The sequence below is a fragment of the Neolamprologus brichardi genome, chromosome 15, assembly GCF_056152115.1.
Source record: "Neolamprologus brichardi isolate AB-2024 chromosome 15, ASM5615211v1, whole genome shotgun sequence".
Lineage (NCBI taxonomy): Eukaryota > Metazoa > Chordata > Actinopteri > Cichliformes > Cichlidae > Neolamprologus > Neolamprologus brichardi.
The window spans coordinates 18,095,280-18,116,224 of NC_142118.1; the positions used below are offsets into that span (position 1 = coordinate 18,095,280).

Genomic DNA, 20,945 nt, shown 5'->3' on the forward strand with positions numbered 1-20,945 from the left:
TCAGAAGCTCGACTGGTCGATGTTTTGAAATGTTACAAATATTCTGTTGTTTCGTATGATTGAAATCAAAACAGAATTAACACAAGAATATAGATTCCACATTTCCATATCCTTCGTACTTGAATCCACGTTGACCTTGAAGTAAATACTGAAAGTTCATTATTGAACTTGAAAATACCGTTTAATAAAAAAAGCATCTTCGTCTTTAGTTCCTTTTGTATCATGTGGCAAATCTTGGGTTAGCTCAGTCAGATCAATCTTAAAGATCACATTAGATCAGATTATTGAATAAGAATGAGCTGTAGATTTACCACACACTGACAGCCTAACAAAAATTCTTAACTTACATTTTTCAAACTGTGGAATTCGCTTCATTGTAGTGACGTTTGCTGTGGTTTGTTGGTTATCAAATCAGCCTTAAAGACTGTGTGGCTACAGCTAGACCTTCCTTACATTAGGTCAGACATTCTTACAGGAGAATTTTGCAGTTATCAGTAAAGACATGAATTTAGTTTGAATAATTTTGCCATTATCACATTAAAATCCAAATTTCTACCATTGGGATACCTTTGGAATGAGGGGCCTGAGCTTTCTCTTTGGCTGGCAACCCATACCCTGAAGCACAGCCCGTTCTCACTCCCAAGTTGAACATCCCGACGATTTGTCAAGTCCTGCGGCGTTCCTGAGGAACGCGAAAGGTGACCTTCCGCGTTCTTATGCTACGTGCCGAGTTATGGGTGAAATCCAGTACAATCACAGTCCTGCGGTAATACACGTTCCAGCCATGTATTCTAGCCCTGACCCCAACCTTGTCCCTAGTGCTAATCATAACCTTATCCCTAGCCTTAACCAGCACTATAATGACGTTAAACAGTGTTTTCCAAAGGATTTAAGTAAAATGAACGAACACGTGTAGATTGATTCCAAACGGTTTTCATGTTTCCTCGTTTTTCCGATCTCATCATTTAGGGATGTGTTGGGTGCCCGGAAGCGTAATATGTTGATGAATTGTCACCTAGCATAAAATATTAGTTTTTGGGAGTGAGAACATGTTGTGAAGCAAGACCCCTGCAGCAAAGATTGGGTTAGGGTTGTAGGACACTACATCATATGAAATGTGGTTGTGAATGGTTACCTGTATTCAGTAGCAGATGACCTGTCTAGTGTATCCCATGATTCACTTTACATGGGATACTCATGGGACCCCCATGGCCCTCAACTGGACAAGTGGTTAAGAAAATGTATTTATGCATGTATGTATTTATGCATATATGCATGTATGTATTTATGTATGTATGCATGAATGCATGTATGTATGTATGGATGGATGGAAGATTGCAAAACAGTTCACTAAGCAACTCGAGCTGCATTGCATCAGACACAATAACATGCCTCACGTCATTTACCAAACACAACCTCCCAGTTTGGCAAGCTATTTTGACCATGCTGTTTTGACCCTGATGGATGAACCAAACCATCCATTTGTAGGCTTTGATGGGATGTTTACTTGTCACTTCTCAATTTGTATATCGTATTTGAGTGGAGTGATGAGCTCTGGTGCCTGGACACCGAACTCTAGCCGTAGTCTTCTGCTGTAACGAAAGAATCATTTCAGATGTGACTTGTCTGGCTGAACTAACATATGGAAGCCGTAATTAAAATCATCTGGTGTATTTACCCTTAGCAGGCAGATGTTACCGTAAGTTATACAGTTTTTGCATCAGTCATCAAAAAAAGTCGCGGAGCGATATTTTAAACAACTTCTCATGTTATTGTTATTAATACAACAAGTACCATGTGTGGCACAAAGATCACAGCGAGTCAGAGAAATTAAAGACAAATGAACTGAATAAGAAGAGAAGAGGAAAGAGATGAGAGCAAAAAGGAGGGTAAACATGGATAGAGATGTAAAACCTTTTTTGGCCGAGGTGACTGAGAGCTAACAACAAACAAATGGGGCTAAAGAGCAAAAACCAATGACAGAGCAGAGTGATTGAGTTTTCATTCTGTATGTAGAGTCTAAATTTAACCCACAATTGTTTCCAGGCTCAGGAGAAATGGCATCCCACCCACACGTGAAACAGACACGAGATCAGGGGTCTCATTCAGTTTCAGTTGTCATCAATCAGCTTGGGCTGTGTCCCCTGCCAGCATTACATCATGGCATACCTATTTTGATTTTAACAAGCCAGAGAAGTCATTTGGTGCACTGGCAGCGAGAGTCATACCACGTCGGGACTAATCAGTTCTGCACAAATTGGAGGAAGAACATTCAGAGCTGCTTAAAAGCCCTGGGCAATATTCCCACAATGTAAAATCATGTTTGCATGCTAGGGTCACTTGTACTTAATCACACTACAAGCATCCACTGGCTCAGATGTGCTGTTGTTAAAAATCTTTTGGGGCATTAAGGTCCACCCAAAGGGATTAATTATACTATGATGTAAAGTTCTCATGTTCTTGCATGTTTTTAATGTATTCTCTTGATATATAAGGTACATTTTATTTTATAAAGGTCACGCTGGCTTTACAGTACAATGCAAAAGCTCTAGGTTCTCAGAGGGATCTGACTGTTCAGCCATAATGATAATAATGAAAAGCAAGCCGCAGTTACATGAAGAACAAGGAGTTTTGCAACAGATGGTGCAGCTTCTATAGAGCCACAGTCTCAATATCATGAAGTCATGGGGTATTACGTGATCACAGAAGACAATGTAGCAGAATAATTCTACAGAAGAGCTTTAGTAAGATGTTTAGCAAGTTCAGCAAATTCAGTAAGTGTACCATGTAAGCCATTCTCGCTAATGCTTTTATGTTCTATGTTTTTACATTATTATGATGTGTCATATTTTAATTTCAGCACTTTGTGATTTTTATCTGTGAAATGTACTATAAAATGCATTTTACTTACTTAGTTAGTTACTAACTGAATCTATCAGCACATATTTCTGAAGAATTTAAACCAAATGACCTGTTTGCGTGTTGCGTGTCAGTTTAGAGGTCTTCTTTCAAGTTTTTAATAAAGTATAAATGTTTTCTCTATTCTCTATTAACGCTATACTCCAACTATTCTTCTTCATTCCTATTCATATTTTGCCGATGAGAACAAACATCAACATCTTTTTGCTCACCTTCTAATATTGTGAGGTTCTTCAGAGCCATGGAGTGCTCCCAGTCCTTCAGACGCAGGTCCTCTGTGATTGTGTTCAGAATCTCCATTTCATTCCTCAACTGAGCCTCCGTGTGGACATGGGTCACCCATAAACTGCTGGTGTCCTCTGTTATGTTGCTGATCTGGATCTGAATGTGGGACGTTTATGACTCTTTATGAAGTTTATGAAAAGTAGGTCTGATGTAGAGGTAACTTTTGTGCAAGCTATTACGAACATCTAACCTGTAAGTCACGTATCTTCAAATGGTGAATACTGACATCGTTGCTGAAGGTGTGGTTGACAGCTCCCACTGTCCAGTTGACCTCGTCTAATTTTTCCCTCAGGTCACTCACATGACTCGAGGTTTCCCTAAAGTAAATCAGAATCCCACAGAAGTCCATTTGAATGTTATTAAATGCAGTAGACTACAAAAACTGTATTAAACGTGTACCTCAGCAGGACGTCATGATCACGAAGCCACGTGGATGCTCGGGCCACCTCCGAACTCAAGCTCGTCAGGTTCCGACCCGCGGAGCTGCTTAGCGAGGACAACCTGTCATCCAACTGCACCAGGTAGCCTTCTGACTGTAGAGAGTGAGCCTGCATGCTCCTCAGCTCCACCTCCAAGCCCTGCAAGGAAAAGGACTCGGACTAATGGTAGTATTTCTATCATCAGCCTTTATTTTTCAACCTTAAACTTAAATTAATTAAGCATGGATTGTTGGTTTGTTGCCCTTCAATGCTTCCTCTTTGGCACTTCTCTTTTCACCAGCTAGCCAGTTTGCAGAAGCCCCTAACTGAGCCATGGCCTCCGAACAGTGGCCGTACCAATGCAACACCACTGGCAGCTGAAGGTTGAGAAAGGGTTGTAGTAGAGATTCTTAAAAGAACTCTCCAACACATCTGGTGTCAACATCAGAGGCATAAAAAAAGAAATGTTTTTGCTAAATCACTGTTTCCCGGATAGATCAGACAGAGGAGATCCATAAGCAAAAAAAGGTCAAGTACCACCAACTGTTGTGCCTACTGTGAACCCAATCAAGTGAGCTACAGATCCCAGGCCAGTCCGTTAGGCTCCTGCTAACAGCAGAGGTGTGGAATAGAAGAGCCCCAAAGAGTATTCTTGAAAACACTACAGGGTGACTGGGCATCTGTTCTTTGGTCAAATGGGGGAGACGAGCTTGTCTCTAACGATCAAAGTAACAAAACACTCAATGATGCCTGGGGTGAACCATTTCTGAGTATTCCTGTTTAAATTGGGCCACCTTCATTAATCACGCTTTCCTCTATAAACATTTAAGATACAATAAAATGGGGCATCCAGATATCTTGTGTTGTACCTTGATGAAGATCTCCAGCCTCTGCAGCCAGTTGCTGTGGTTCTGGAAGAGGTTTTCCAGTTTCCAGATGTTCTCCAGCAGGTCAGCCTGTTTGGACTCCTCTCCCAGGGTCTGCTGGAGCAGCTGGGAGCGCTCTGACATCCGGGTCGCATTCTCCGTCAGCACCTCCTGCCGCTGAGAAGACACCTGGGAGCGAGAGACTGGGGAGGGAAAGAGTGAGGAAGAGAGTCAGAGATTTGTTCTAAGTGTTGAAGCAACGATCCCTCAGCTAAAGCAAAAGTCCCCAAATCGAGTTTCATTTACTATCAATCACGGCGCTCGCCAGCACTGTAATGTAGAGCAGATGTTGAGTCAGGCGCCTGCTGTGATTCTGGTTGTCTATTTATGCTGAATGTATTGTTTGGTTAAGTCAAGACCTAAATAGTTTTACGAGTTTCTTTACTTGGAGTGCATATATAACATGACATTGTGGAAATTCTGCCTTCATTTTGAGTAATGCTGAAGTTGGCTTCTGCATGCCGGTATTTATCCAATGCTTGGAGTTTTGTTTCACAGGTATGATGCATTGACTTCCTATGATAAAAATTCCATTTCAAACATACTTCCCTCCTTCTTAACCGTCTACCTAGTGTTCTGACATCAACACCTACAAGGGTTATATAGTACAAAATTGAGGACGAGGAGACTTTTTTTTGTCCTTCTACATTAAACATAAAACCAAAGTGAATCCTTTCTATTAATGAATTTCAATTCTGGAGACATGGTTAAATCTAAGTAGTGGCTGTTTAGCTGTAACATCGCATTTGATGATGGTTAAAGCGCAGAGGAAAATTTCTCGTCTTGCATTTTCCTGTTGCATAAAGGTCCCTTCTCTAGCCTTCGCTCTCTTCTGTACCGTATCTAATGAGAAAAACCAACATGGTTTTATGTTATGTTGAAAGCATGCTGCATAGTAACAGCTTGATAGCCTGGCAGATATTTTGAAACCAGATCCTCAGTGCTGTGCCACGATGGCAAACTCTTCTCTACAGGACCAGTGTGTGAAAAACCTTCAAAAGGAGAAAAAGGACAAACTGAGGAAATGGGAGGAAGCAGATTATTCCCTTCACACATGTTCCTCGACACGCTAATGCCCCTAACAGCTCGATATCACACACTCTGAATATTCCCGTTACCATGAATCTAAGACAGCAGTGTGTTTCTGCATGTGTGGCTTCATGTTCCTGCATTGTGGCCAGAAATCAGCAGCATGACTTCAGGGAAAGAAAAGTGCTGCAAAGCCGCAGCACTGCAAACAAACCATCTGAATTTCATCTCATTATGTGTGTTAGGTTTATTCCTAATGACCTGAAAAACTAAATAAGCTGCAATCTGTCCACTACACAGGGTGCTTAATTGCTAAATGATGGTCTGTCAGCAGCAGCAGAACCTGACACTATGGAGCGTATCAGTACATGAAAACAAAGAAAGGAAAACATGAACAAGAAGCTGTAGGATAAGAAAAAGAAGAGGAGGTAAGAAAGAAAGTGATGAAAAATAGAGCAAAGGAAGAAGGAGAAGGATAATCGCACAGGCAAATCTTGTTTGCAGTTGTGCTTATTGTTTGGGACAGGTACCATGAGTAGAAATGCAAAGCTCAAGTTACACAGTTTGGTTCTCATGATCAGAAAAACGCTTGAATGATGACAGATGTAGACGTCAGCCTGTTACGGTTCCCCATTTGAAAACACTGAGAATGTTAGAAGAAAAAAAAATGTTGGTGTATACACTACAAAGTTACTGTTTGTATCGTCTTAAAACTATTTTGAAAATGTAATCGTTATTATCTTTCAAAGACTATTTTAGACATCAGTCATCTCCACTCTTCTTCACCTGCCTAAACTAAAAAACTGTTTCAGACTGTGAAGAGTTTCTCTCTTAATGTTATATACACATCTTAATCTTATACAAGTCTGTACTAAGCCTGATATTTATATATTATCTACTCTTGAGGTGAAGCTAAAAGCTTGAGGTAACACAGCTTCTCCGGTCACAGCTGGGAAGCTGGGAAATTACCCGTGTTAATAGGTCAGGTCAACAGAGTCACTGGTGTTTTTAAACCTTTTCTTTACAAGCTATCTGAGAACCTTGCATCGCTTTACTGGATTTTTGACTTGTTACTTTAAACTGTGTTTGGCTTTGTCATATTTGCTTAAAGGACCAGAGGGAAAAGGAAGGAGGAAACAATTTATGTTTCTCCACTGACTTTGGTTTGCATGAAGGTGTCTCCTTGCCAATTCCATCTACTGGTAAAACAACTTAAAATAGCTTAAAAGCTGTAGTAAAGCGGGACTAACGACAGCAGGATAACTGGAGGTTTTTACATACTTCTAACTGAAACACTGAGCATTTAAATGGACAGACAGAAACTTGAATATAGTCAAAAGAAAAAAAAGATGTGCGTGAAAGAAGAAGGGCGAAACTCATTATAACTACATCTGCAACAAGTACGTTGACACTGATGAAACAAATATATAAATGCCATTTTCAGGCTGCTGTGTTTCTATAAATTATGCAAAATCATTTTGACAGTATGAAGCCTATAGAACGATGTGGCATAAACTTAACATATTGACAAGGGCCTTGGTAGCTTGTACATAGTTTTCATTAGCTGTCAGCTAACTAAATGTAGGGTGCATAAATATTTCTTCTGACATAGCAACAGTTGCATGTTGAGACCAAATGTTTCTGCTCCACTGGGCAGCTTTCAGAGAATGAGGCGCTACAGTCTGTCAGTCACTGTTTACTTTATTCTATGCTGCTTGTGTACATGCGAGTTTAGAAAGTGCTCTATAAATAAATATTATTATTGCAATTTAACATGATCTGCCAACACATGTTTTGCAGGACCTTGGATGTTGTCTTATGGTTTCAGGCATTATGATGTCACACAAAGAAGGTCCAGGGTTTGAGCTTGCATGTTCTCCCTGTGTGTATGTGGGTTCTCTCTACAGAGCTCATACGATCCAAAGACATGCATGTTAGGCTAACTGGTGGTTTGGTCTGTGATATGAGCACAAATGGGTGTCTGTCTCTGTGTGCTGACCCTAGACTGGTGACCTGTCCAGATAATGCCACAGTGTTTTATGGCAGTTGGATGGGTATCTGTCTGACCTGTGGCCCTGTGTTGAGGAAATGGATCCTTCCATTAATGAGCTATGAAAAATATGGCATGAAGATTTCATCAACACCACTGGTTGAGATGCAGACCCAAACAGAGTTTTCACAGTGATTTACACATGGCTGCGGATATTTGGATTCACTGGTCCCTCAGACCTGTTGTCATGGATTTTCAGTCCAGTTTGTAATTTAGTATACCTCAGCGCTTTCTTCCCATTTCCCTTTATGAAGAATGGCTTTTAGAGAGCCATCCTTCCACTGAGACGATTGCTGATGAGGCTTCAGTGAGCAGTAAATGGATTGGCTAAAGGTCCAGATGCATGTCTCAGGTCCTTTGTCAGGTCTTTTCTGTCTACCCTTATTAAGCATGTGACTTTTAAATATTGCTCAGTTTTCTAGGATTGATATTTCCTTTTTATCCTCCACTTGTCCAGTTTTCTCAATTTTGTTGGAACACACTGCACACCATGCTGAGATATACCAAGTTCTCAGCTAATAGCTCTTTAGGAATGAACTTGTTGGTCTAAAAGTTTCTATCTGTCAAACGATGTTATCATTGATATTTTTCATAGATACAAATGAGGGGTTTTTGTTACAGGGTGCTAGAAACAAAGTGCCAAAGTTCTTCTGCTTATTTTTTTTTTGTTTTTTGCTTTATTCATTCAAAGACTTTTCTTTGTTTGACTTCAGAAAACAAATTCTCTCAACATTAAGCAGTAAATGTCCAAAAAAACAAGAAAAAAAGAGAGGCATTAAGAAAACCTGGAGAACTAGTGCTCAATACCGCTTGAAAAATTACAATAAAGTCTTGGTCCTTGGAAGTAAAATAGAAAGAAATGAAGGGTGTTTCAAGACTTTTGTTTTTGTACATCTCTTTCAGTCATTAACCCCAATCATTAAGGTCCTCTCAGTTTTTAAGGTGTGACTTCAGGCAAAGCTGATGAGAAATGGCTTGAAAGTTGAGACATACGCCTGACAAATCCATTTCAAAGCTCTTAAAGCTCAGCTCTGTAGGATGGGAAAGTCATCTTGTCTCTTTTCCAACCCCCTTCTATTCTTTGCTGTGTATTTCACACAAGAGCACAAGCACACATACACACACACAGTGGCATGGCAGAAATATTCAAAACAGATTAGCCCCATATTGACAGCTTCATGGTCTTTGAGTTCTTCTGTCGAGACACAGAGGAGGCAGACACTTGATCCATTCATGTATCAAATGCTGGGAGCACAGGCCAGCTCAACAGCTGGGCTTCTCTGTGTAATGTGGAAGAGTCCCACTTTGTCAGTACATATGAATGTGCAGATGATCTGAGGTATCATCTGCATTCAGCGAAGCAAACCACCCTGTTCTGAGCAAAGCCTGTTTAGATGGTTCGTTTAAAAGAAACAACCAGCGTGAGGTTACAGATGTAACTGTCACCACTAGAGTAAGGCTGCGCAGGTGAATTGGTTTTAAACTCTTTCTCTTTATGTCACGGGTTATACATATGTGAATTTAGTACAGTGTACACATTCCCCTCCTGGCTTTTTACTTTAGGAAAAGATCATGGTCTGGATTAAAATGTCACAAACTGGGAATTATAGAACTGCCTTATTAATGCCATGACCTGGTGCATCCAGGTCCACAGCTAAAAGAGGCCTTGTACATAAATTTACTATACCGAGGCTTTGAGTTTGGGACACCTCAAGCACCAGTATAAGTGATGACAGGATTTTGGTAACATTGGTGCACAACACAATCAATGTGATAACTATAAACTAGGTTTCAAAATCCCTAAAAATGTCATTAGCCCTGATCCAGTGATGTACAGGTGCACTATGACATCCCATTTAATGTGCTTATAGGTGCAACAGATGATTTGAAAATAGGCATAAGATAAGATATAAGACTATACTGAGCGTTTATGGGCTCTAAAATATCAAAACCAAACAGATTTAGGGGCGTTCAGATTTTAACAAATTGGTCAAAAATGGAAGTGAAAAAAAAAAATCACTTGAAGTGGAAAGACTGTGTGCAATGCAGTTATGATTCATGCAAGTCTACAGAAGCACTTTCATGTTAGTTATATCTATAAATACAAAAGCAGGGTGATCAGAGAGGACTAGGAACTTAACCTCCTAGGACCTGGCGTCCACATATGTGGACATCACATTTTGGGTTATTTAGACCAAAATATTCAATCTTGCTCTACAAGGGCCTGATATCCACTTACGAGGACATTATACTGCTATTGTTCTATCAAAATTTTAAACGAATATCCTCATATGTGGCTCTCATTTTTCTTAGAATCAGAAATTAGGTAAAAAAAAAAAAATCTGGTAATTCTTTGTTTTTACATTCATTGGGACCCAACCAGCCCAAATATCAAAAAGAAATTAAAAATGCATGCCGTGGAAGAGTTTGGGTCTTAGGAACTTAAAGGCAAAGACAATACTGCATCACAACATTTGCTGCGTACCACTTACAGTGATGGTATGGACGATGATGGGTGTAAGATGTTGTGTTTGTCCTATAAAAAAAAAGTATTGTACTTTTAGAAATAAGAGGCTGTGTTGATTTTGTGAATATCTGGCAACTTTGTTATTGCCTGTAACTTATGTGTCATATTACACGTAGATACCTTGGAGACCTAGTGGTAAGTTCTAAATGTTTGTACATGTACGTGAAAAACCTAAAGTATTTCCCTATGTACACACGCACACACACACACCCACGAACAAAGAAAATTGTTTGACATTGTTTGACAGCGAGGGGAGACAGAATGGGGTCTATCAGAGTTGCACTCCTGTGTGAGCAAAGCCAAAGCCAACATGTTGCCTTCATTTATCTCTTTATCTGCATCCTCTGTGTGTGTGTGCATACTTTTATAACATATATATGGTTACTCACCCTCCTTTTGGATACAAAATCCAACATCAACGTAATAGTTAGGTTTTGGCCAGTGGTGATTACGGTCAAGATAAGTCTGCAGGAAATGAACTTAAGTCAGTGCAATGTCCTGTGAAGTGATCGATCTGAGTTTTCGACCTTGGTAGCCTGAGAATCAGTCAAATCTGAGAGCTCATGTTTCCTTTGCTCTGGCAGAATCCATCTGGCTCTTCTCCTGTTGAAACATAGTTCGACCTGGCCTCGTTTTTGCCGAGCCAATCACAACTGTTTATCTGATATGGTTTGTATTTGATTTGATGGCTGACATCTCTGTATTCCATTTACAGTTTCCATCTCTCAGTCCTCATCAGTGTTTCAATGCTCTGATTGCTTATAGGTCTGTCCTTTGGCCTCGAAAGGTATTTTGATCTCTGATCATTTCCAATTCCGCTTTGAAATCTAAACTGAACAGTGAGGTTTCAAACTGGGAAGGCATTATTTGGATAGTGAAGATATTCTGGGATGTTGAGACAGACCTGCAAAGCCATCTTTGAAGTTACAGTTCAGGGTTTTCTGTGTGGAATGTGCTAAAATTACAGACGTTGTATCTTGTGAAACATGCTTCAGTATTTCTGGTGTCAAACTACATCCACAAAATGTTTTGCTACAAAAGAACCAAAAGTTACTTTGGATCTAATAAAGCATTTGCACTGTTAATTTCTGCTTTTTTGGTGCGTTTTTCTTTTATATGGGTGTGCGCCACTGACAACAGAGCCAGTGAATGAAGTGAAGCCTCCAAGCTACTTCCAGCAGGCAACTAAAGTTGGCGTGCATCACTATCTTAACGTAACTACACGCCCTCCTAATTTGGTGGTCTGTTTTTGGTCTATTTTAGGCCTCATCACATAGGCTTAGAGACAAATCAGCGGCCCATCAACAACTTTCAGTCACTAGAGAAAAATGTGTATTTCCTCACTGACTGGTGAGTGATTGTTGGCAGTTGCTACATGGTGAAAGAAGTTGTTTATAGTGTTCACCAGCTAGTGAAACTAGAAAAAGTACAACCCAAACTGGAAACGGAGACTGTTCACCTTTGAAGTAAAAGTTTTGTGTTATCACAGCAAGCCATCCTTTTGTAACTTTTACTCTGAAGGCTAACAGTTCCCATTTCACGTTTGTGTCAAACAGGTTTTTCTGCTGCTGTCTTTTTCTGTCATGTCACCATACTTGGTACTTGGTTTATCATCCATTGCTCTGTTGTGTACAAGTCAAATGTCCTGCAGTGCTCTGTCTTCTGGCCTGCACCCATGGTTACTAATCTCCCTGTTTAGCTCTCTCACAGGCTTTTTAATAAAGTTGCTTAATACACAGGAAGTCTCTCTCACTCTCTCTCTCTCTGTGTGTGTGTGTGTGTGTGTGTGTGTGTGTGTGTGTGTGTGTGTGTGTGTGTGTGTTTCAAAGAAATGAAAGCAGCTTCTTTTAAGGACCATTACAAACAGATTCAGTGAATGAAAATGGATTTTGTACAAAATCCATTTTTTTGTACAAATTTGTATAACATGGTGAGATATTTCAGGGTGCTTTGGAGAACAACATTAGCAATGATTCCTATTTCCAAATAGTCAAACAACTGAGTTTCAATAGTGCTTTTTTTGTTTCAGTTGTACACAGCGCACAGTTTTTACCACATTATTCTCAAAATACTGCGTCTTTATTGTCTAAAAGGTTTGTCTACAAATGTTATTTACAATTTTTTTTGCTTCCAAAAAATTACAATTTTTCAAAATATTAAATCTGTATATTTGGTCTTAACTTTTTGAGCTAAATAATATATATTCTAGTAAAACTTACTTTCTCTCACTTCTTCCACATTCTGATGGTCCCGTTTGAACTTTGGAAGGTATTCTTGACCATACATGCCTAAATGTATTTACTTGCTGCCATCTGATTGGCTGATGTATATATTTACATTAATGAGCAGTTGAACAGGTATATCTAATGAAGTAGCCAGTGCATATACATTGTGTACTATTTTGCCCTTGATCCTATATTCCAGCTTCTTTCTGGCTTGGAAAATCCAGCAACAATCATCCATAAAAATAAACATACTCAAATGTTTGGATGCAGTTTGGTAATGAATGCCAGCACACAGACATGCAAACACACATATGCACAAATGCATACACACACACACACACACACACACACACACACACACACACACACGAGTAAACAAGGTAAATGAAGTTGTCAGACAAGCAATAATTTTTTTCTTATAGCAGAGTTCATTGTTCTTTCTGTACTGTTTATCTTTCTTCGCAGCTGCAATATGTCATGTCAATTATTTTATAGCCCCAGAATCAGTTTGAGTTGCTTTCTGGAGGCTGTTTGATATACAAAGGTAGTTGTAGTTGCAGTGCATATGAAGCTAAGTATACAAAGACCACACCAACTTCGACTGTTCCTAGTTAGTGTGGTCTCTGTATACACTACATTGGTCAGTCTGGGATCATGTGTGTGGCATTAAATACGCAGGTTCTGAGTTTTCTGTTCAAACTTCTCATCACAAGTGTGATTTTTGTTGCCCACAGAATAAAAGTAGGAATGTAAATATAATCTCTATGATGATACCCGTCCACCTATTCATTATGCAGACCTATGCTTCACTATAAATAAAAGCAAAATCAAAGCAAAAGTTTGAAGCTCACAAGATTTTCATCAGTGGACCTCCATGAAGGAGTCAGACATGGCAGATAGAGTTGTGACAAAACTTCAGAGCCTCCACTTGTCTGCTCCTTCTGTGATGGTGACCTTTCCATCTCCATACAGACTTTCATTTTAAGGAAAGACATCTGATCAGTCACCGATGTGGAGAAGGTGTTGTCTTGACTTTAACCAGAGCACTGCGTTTGAATCATATCCGGGCTCACCAGTTATCCAACCCAAATACAGCAACACTGTAGGGCCAGAACAAACAGTCCCATCAAGTTGAGGCTGGAACTGGTTTATTCATTCAAAAAATCAAAACAGAACTGAGAAAACATTTTAGCTATTGAGACATTCAAGCTGGCAGAGATGCAAATTTTCTTTAAAAAAGATTAACCAAATATTGACACAATTTTTCAGTAGACAACTTAAACTAATGCAACATTCACAGACCATATAATGTAGCTCTAAAACAGAAATTCAATTTGGTGCAGATTTCATAATTGACCAACCAACAATGAAAGTGATCTGACCTGCGAGACAGATGAAAAATAGCAAACTGGAGAACCATTAAAACAGCTGTTTCTCACCTAAAAATAGGCAATTTTCAGTGTGTCTAAAACACAAACTCAGACGTTATTGTATAACACTGTTTTTCACATGTGTTAAAAACTAAAAAAGACCGGCCAGTAGTCAGACAAGAACTGACCAACATCCTTCTTGACTTTGAAGGGATGCCAACGCAGGAAAGAGGGAAGGAAATAAAGAAGAAAGAGTCTTTTACTGACCTGCAGACCTGAAAGCCTTCCAGCAGTGAATGAGAATGAAATTACAGGACCTTAAAATCCGAAAGTGAACAACCTGCCTTCTTTAAGCTCACATCAAAAAGACAGACATTACTTTATTTGAAGAGGAAGAAAAACAAAAGGTTGGATTAATATCAGGAGTAAAGCTTAGTTACTGCTTTGATGAAACTGGAGTGTGATAAAGATTAAAATAGACAGCTCTTTTTTTTAAACAATTGCAGAGAATCAGAATAAAATAAACAGAAAGAAACAAGGAAACTAAAATTACTATCACTACATATAACATCTACTGGCAAATTTGAGTAAAATCAGTTGATCTTTGACTCTTTGGATATAAAATGTTATCACGATCCTGAATTTGTGACATAGTTTTGTATAAATTCTTGATGCATGACCAAAAACATGATTGTTAAATTCACAGCCCAGCTAAACCAGAAACCCCATCAAGAAATTCTTTCCAGGCATTTCTTTTTCACAAACTGACTCGTTTACTGTGCTCAAACTCAGTGAGGTCTTTAGAACCACCCACTCTTTTAAAAATGTTTTTAAAGGCAGACTGCATGGCTAGATTTTAAACACTCTGTTACTATGAAACTTAAAGCACCCGGCTTCAAAAAGGTGTGGTCAATACTTTTGTCCAAATAGTATAGGTCTAACTATATCTGTGTGTAGTTTGGTGCTGCAGTAGTGACAGAAGGAAACTCCACCCATTCCTTTTTAACAGTATACATGAGTTTGGTTCATGGGCGTAGCAAATCTCAAGCCTTCTTTCTACCCAGCCATCTGTCTGATTAAGAGACATAATCTCTCCAGTGTGTTTTAGGTCTGCCTGGAAGTTTCTTATATGCCCAAAAGATCTCACCGAGGAGACATCCAGGAGGCATCATGTTAAGTTTCCAAAAAAAGCTCAGTGGGTTAGTGGTTTTAGTCAGACTTTCCCAAATGCCTGAGATCCTCAACCTGTCTTTGAAGGTGGTCAAAGTCACCCTTTGGAGGAAGCTTTTTTGTTTCTTAAGTTTCATTCTTATAGTCACTATTCACAGATAATGGCCATAGATCAAGGTAGCATAGATTGATCAAAAAATAAAGTCAATTTCACGCTCAGCTCTCTTCACCACAACATCTGCAAAACTGTATTCATCTGCCAGTCTCCTGTTTCACTCATGACCTGAGATACTTGAACTTCATATAGTTAAGGGTGGAGTAAGGACTCCACCCTTAACTATATGAGCGATGTCCGGACGATCTATTGTGTAAGTGACTTGGAGCTACAGAAGGTTAAAACTGCATACACGCCTGCAAAACACATATAATACATGCAATCTAGAAACAGGCCTGAGCAAAGGCCTGAATGTATTCAGCAACCTGTTGCATTTGAGTTTGCTTTGTAACAGGTGACAGAAGATGTGTCAGAGAGGAGGACAAGTCCACGGGGGCCTTCAGGGCCTGAAGTCATCGCCATATTTGGAAAAGGCTGGAAAATGCTGGAAAAGAGGAACTTCTGTGTCTGCCTTTAGCTCTAAAAATTGATCATTGTCTGCAAACGATGCAAATAATGTTCTCAAGATGGTAAATGGCCTGTATTTATATAACGCTTTACTAGTCCCTAAGGACCCCAAAGCGCTTTACATATCCAGTCATCCACCCATTCACACACACATTCACACACTGGTGATGGCAAGCTACATTGTAGCCACAGCCACCCTGGGGCGCACTGACAGAGGCGAGGCTGCCAGACACTGGCGCCTCTGATCAGAGACACTGGTGCCTCTGACCACCACCAGTAGGCAACAGGTGAAGTGTCTTGCCCAAGGACACAACGACCGAGACTGTCCAAGCCGGGGCTCGAACCAGCAACCTTCCAAACGCGAACTCCCAACTCTTGAGCCACGATCGCCAAGATGCAAATAATGTTCTTATAACGCGTGAAGGGGCGTTAACCCTGACATTATAAAAAGCCATTGTCTGTGTATTTTGGGCGAAGAAGTCCGCTGATGTGATGCTGTGTGCTTCTTCCCACGCGTGTGTTCTTAATAAACTCTTCATCTGATTGCACTCTACTGGGCCTCCATTGGTTTGTTTTTGTGCCACATTTTTGAATTCGGGACAATACCTTAAAATAATACAGACAAAACCCCAACTATCAACTGACCCCTTGAGTAAGCATTTGGCAACACTGGGAAGGAGAGACTCAGCCAGAACCAGTGGGAGGGGCAGCGATCTGTCGTGACCGGTTAGGGGTGGAAGACGGGACAAAAGACACTCTGGAACAATGCTTTTTGTCCTTTCTTCCTTCCATCATTCCCAGAAGGAGATATTAGGCTTCATCTGTCACAGCATACAAAATACATCAGTTTACAAATAAACCAAATGTCTATAGAAGTGAAACATTGCTACATTGATTTATTTATTCACAGAATTTATTATACAGCAAAATGTCCCAGATTTCATTATTCATGTTTCTCAATGTGAAGATTTGCTGCCTTTATTTTTTTAAATGAAGTTTTAATTTATGGTTCATAATTTTGAGGTTTGGACTGATGATTTAACAAAACACTGAAGGTGTTTTTTTAGGCGCTGGGTACTTGTAATGGCAATTTCTTACTATGTAAATAATTATTAAAGAAGTTAAAATGAGTTCAGCCTCAAATGTGCATCAATACATCAGCTACAATAAACACAGAAAATTACTGCTGCTGGAAATGGTGCAGATGAAACAAACAAAAAAGTAAAAGAAAAGCATTAAAACAATTTGAATAAAAATGTAGGTAAAAGCAGCTTGAGTTCCAATGAGGTGATATACAATAGTGCCAAACATTACACTGAAACGTTAGAATGACACATTAAAATATAAAATATGTGGGAATGTCACAGTAAATTCATCATGTTTCACTGTGTTTATGTTTCTTGCTCAAACCTTTATCACGGGGTTGAATCTGAATCAGATTTTCAGTCAGCCACGGTCGGTCGCCACGAATAAATAATTCCACCACATACTGGACACCACAGTACACAAACCACATCCCACACCAGACACAACATCAACAAGTCCAAAGAGTTCAGCTGCAGGGAAGAAATGGGCTTTGATTGTTTACTGGGCACTATGTTGTTCTTTTTCAGCATACAGCATATCCAACTTTAAACAGAGTTTAAAGCCATGTTATCGTAAATCAAATGAATATATTAACTGCAGAAATGAGGCCATACTTAACATCTCTTTGGTCATTGTTTTGGTTTTAGGACCAGAAATGCACAAACGCACTTTATGGTATATTACTAACCTTGTTTTCAGCAGCAGACAATTCTTTAGCTCAAAAGCTCCTTAAAGGAGAAAACAAAGAGCAACTGATTTTCTGACCATTGGTCAAAAAACAAAACCAAAACAGACCACAGAGTTAACATAACTGCAAGTTTTTGTTATTGTCCTTGTTTTTCTTTTAAAGGTACACAAACAGCTTTTGCTCTCATTTATTTATTGATTATTTCAACACTGTGTAACCGCTAAGATCAGTTTGGTGGAAAACCTGCTGCAAGGGACACTGGTCTATGAAAGCAAATGGAAATAAAGCTTTAAAAGTTTGGCTTACTGGTACCATAGACTGATGAAAAAGAAAATAACTATCAACAAAGTAATCTTCTTTGACAGAAACAGCAGAGGAATTAAACATGGCAGACAAAGAAGGCAAGTTTTATGGGAACTGTTTTGCTTATTTTAGAAAACCACTTATTTCATACAGGCTGTCAGTGATTTCTTGTCATCTAATTTTCAATTAACAAGTGTCACGTTTAATTTTGAAATAGATAAAGTTACAAATGTATATATTATGGTTGAAATTATATAATTAGGTGCAAAGTCATGATATTAGATCCATAGATCCTTTCATGCCTGCAGCTTTTATAGGTAGGACCCAGTTCTGCCATACTGCTGATAAGTAAACCATATAGTAAAATCACAGGTTTACAATAGATGCAATAAAAATATATATGCTTAACACTTGCCTTTTAACTTTGTTTATTAAATCTGACAAATCTTTAAACAAGAGCTTAAAAGTGGGAGATGCGTCCAATAAATGTCTAATTTTGTGGGATTTTTGTTATTTATTTTGATATGCACTAACAATGTCTCTGGTCTCCGCAGTTGTGTTGAAGTGTCTCTCTGGGGGAGATTGTGTGGAAATCAGCCAGCTGTAACTCAGCTGCAGGAATGTCCAAATGAAGTGACAGCAGTGGAGTTTGTTTGATTTCTAAGCGTGGGCCCTGTCTGATGTGGCAAACATCAAAGTGAAGCTCTTGCTGTGAAAGGCCAAATTACTTAATGGATGTGTGTCTGTGAGTGCGCGTACAAAGGAAGTACCTGTTTTTGCCTCCTGAATGGATTAAATGAGTTATTATTAAAAAAAGAAAGAAATCTTAAAAACCTTTTGATTAATAATACAATGCAACACTGTGGCCTTCTTCTGCTGTAACCAGACTGCTTTAAAGTTCAACATCTTGTATGCTCAGAAATGCTCTTCTGTGTACATTGGTTATAAGTGGTTATTTGAGCTACTATTGGTTTCCTATCAGCTTAAAGAAGTCTGAAGATTTCCTTCTGACCTCTGCCATTAACAAGGCATCACGGGATGTTTTCCCTTTTTCCAGTCCTTGTCTGTAAACCTAAGAGACAGTTGTTTCAGAAAATCCCAATAAATCATTGCATACTGAAATACTCAGAACAGCCTGCCTGGCGCAGTGTTTAAATGTACTTAAATTACCTGTCTTCCCCACTCTGCAAGCCTAATCGCACTGGGTTGCTGCCATATGATTGGCTAATTATACAGTTACATTGATGAGCAATTGAACAGGCCTACCTAACAAAGTGGATTGAAAGCTGAAAACCACACTGCTTTTTTTGAGTCTACATAAAATGTCCAATGATGAACAGTACAGATAAATCCAGGGCTGTTGGTGGATAGGCCTTCATCAGCGTGGTGCCATCTAAACCATACTGTATACACGTTTTTATCCAAAAAAATTGTTTATTAAAATTGTGCTGTTATCCTTCCAGTAAATCCACATGCCTTGTTGACATTGTGAGTTCACTGCTCCACCATGCATTTTTTGTGAATTTGTAATTATATTAAGTGGCTTAATTAATTATAGTAACTTTTTCTCAGTTTAGTATCCAAAAATTTTTTCACAATGCTTTGAAGGTCTGACACATTTCAAGTGCTATTTCTTAAAAATGACAAACCAAGTTCTGAAATCTGCTTTGCCACTAATCACTAATCCCCATTAGTCGCACAGCTGACAGGGATTATTGATATTTTATTGATGTTCTTCCTTTCTGAGTAGTTTACCACTAAGTTGACTGTGGTTTGTGCTGCAAGAACTGTTTCCTCGTCTCAGTTCTTCTGGTTTACATTTGCCAAAAAATGTATGTAACTGAAGCATATATGCAAACAAAGCAGTAAAAATACTTCATTTCATGGGCAATTGCTTTGATTCTAAATACTAATGTGAAAAAAAGCTTAATGCTATTTTCCAGAAAGCTGCACAAACAGATTTAATGTCTAAATACTAAATGTTTGGCAGTAAACAGTTTAGAACAAAGGAAACGTAAGACACACTGAAACACAAAGTGGGAGGTATGATAACCAAACAACAAGCACATTTCAAGCATTTCTGTGGTCAACATTAGAGTTGTTTGTTAGAGAGACAGGTTTGAGTGTGCTTTGAGTGCAGTTTATCAACATACTCTTGCCAACAGATCAGTGTTATTTTTCAGATCAACATGGTGTTACATGAATGAAGAAAAGTCCTAACAGCATGCAAACTAGGTAAGACAGATAGCATCCGATCAGGGCAAGCAAGGCAGGCAGTGCTTGCCTAGTGAAATCTAAAAAAAGAAATCATAAAACATGCCAAAGAAAGTGATCTCTCTCTTTTGATCTCACACAGCATTGTCATAAAGCTTATAGCTTACTATTATTATTATTGTGGCCCCAGTTGGCTATCAGGAAGCAGGATTAATTTTGCTTCACTGGAATCTGTACAGGGCCTATGTTTTAGGAGGATGTATATCCAGTTAACAATAACTCAAGTTTCTCAAACTGAGAGGTTACTATTCTTTTTTGGTTTTCTGGTTGTTCACGCACATTGTGATAGACCTCTGCTCTTTGACATGTGACTGATAGAAGACCAGGGTGCTGGAACAAGTGTATAGTTATTTTTTCCCCTCTTGCATTAGCTTGTAACTTAGCACTTAACCCCCTAATCATAATATAGTCAGTTCCAGCTCCAGTGAAGCCCCATTGGTTTACATCATGGTGGCTAAATCCACCTTTTCCATACAGTCTCTGGTTATAACAAACTAACATCAAATTTTGTGGATTGCAACTTTAAAGACATTGCTATCTACTTGCTTTTGCTCACTTTTCCATCCTTTGTTTAAAACTTTAGTTCCAAGCTATCGCCCAACCAAACACAGTGGAAACTAATAACTACTCAGTTTTTGGGTGCCAGCTCTCATAACTGTACAAAGTGTGCCTCTTTGGACATCAGCTCCAGCATGCATTTAGACAGATCAAACCCGTGCAGTGTGTTTGTTTATGAGCATAAAACTATTTGGAATCTGTTGCTGCTTAATTAGTCTGCCAGTAAAACAGAAAAAAGACATGTAGAAGACTAATTTGGATGCCTGCTATTGTACTCTGAAATCCCTGAAGCTTTATCCCCCCCCCTCCCACTGCAGCAGATTTATAAAATCCCTATAGCTGTTTATGGAGACAAGCAGGAGTGAGGCATGGTGTTTTTATTTGTGTTGGAGTCACTTACACACTGCGGTGTTTCATTTTATTGCATCTCTCGACCTTGTTTATCTGAACTGTAAACATGTAAAGTTCTACCTGTTTACAAGGAGAGATTGTCA

At 39.1% G+C, this 20,945-nt stretch overlaps 1 protein-coding gene across 2 annotated transcripts in view; it reads right to left on the reverse strand.

Moving 5' to 3' along the window:
• Positions 1-20,945, reverse strand: part of scara5 (scavenger receptor class A, member 5 (putative)) — a 100,091-nt gene that overhangs the window by 49,681 nt on the left and 29,465 nt on the right. For both annotated transcript variants that reach the window (XM_087852083.1, XM_087852084.1), the window contains exons 4-7: positions 4,493-4,692; positions 3,604-3,782; positions 3,395-3,521; positions 3,132-3,300 (exon numbers count right to left, since the gene is read on the reverse strand). In XM_087852083.1, coding sequence (XP_087708209.1) covers positions 3,132-3,300; positions 3,395-3,521; positions 3,604-3,782; positions 4,493-4,692 — 675 coding nt within the window. The remainder of the gene's footprint in view (positions 1-3,131; positions 3,301-3,394; positions 3,522-3,603; positions 3,783-4,492; positions 4,693-20,945) is intronic.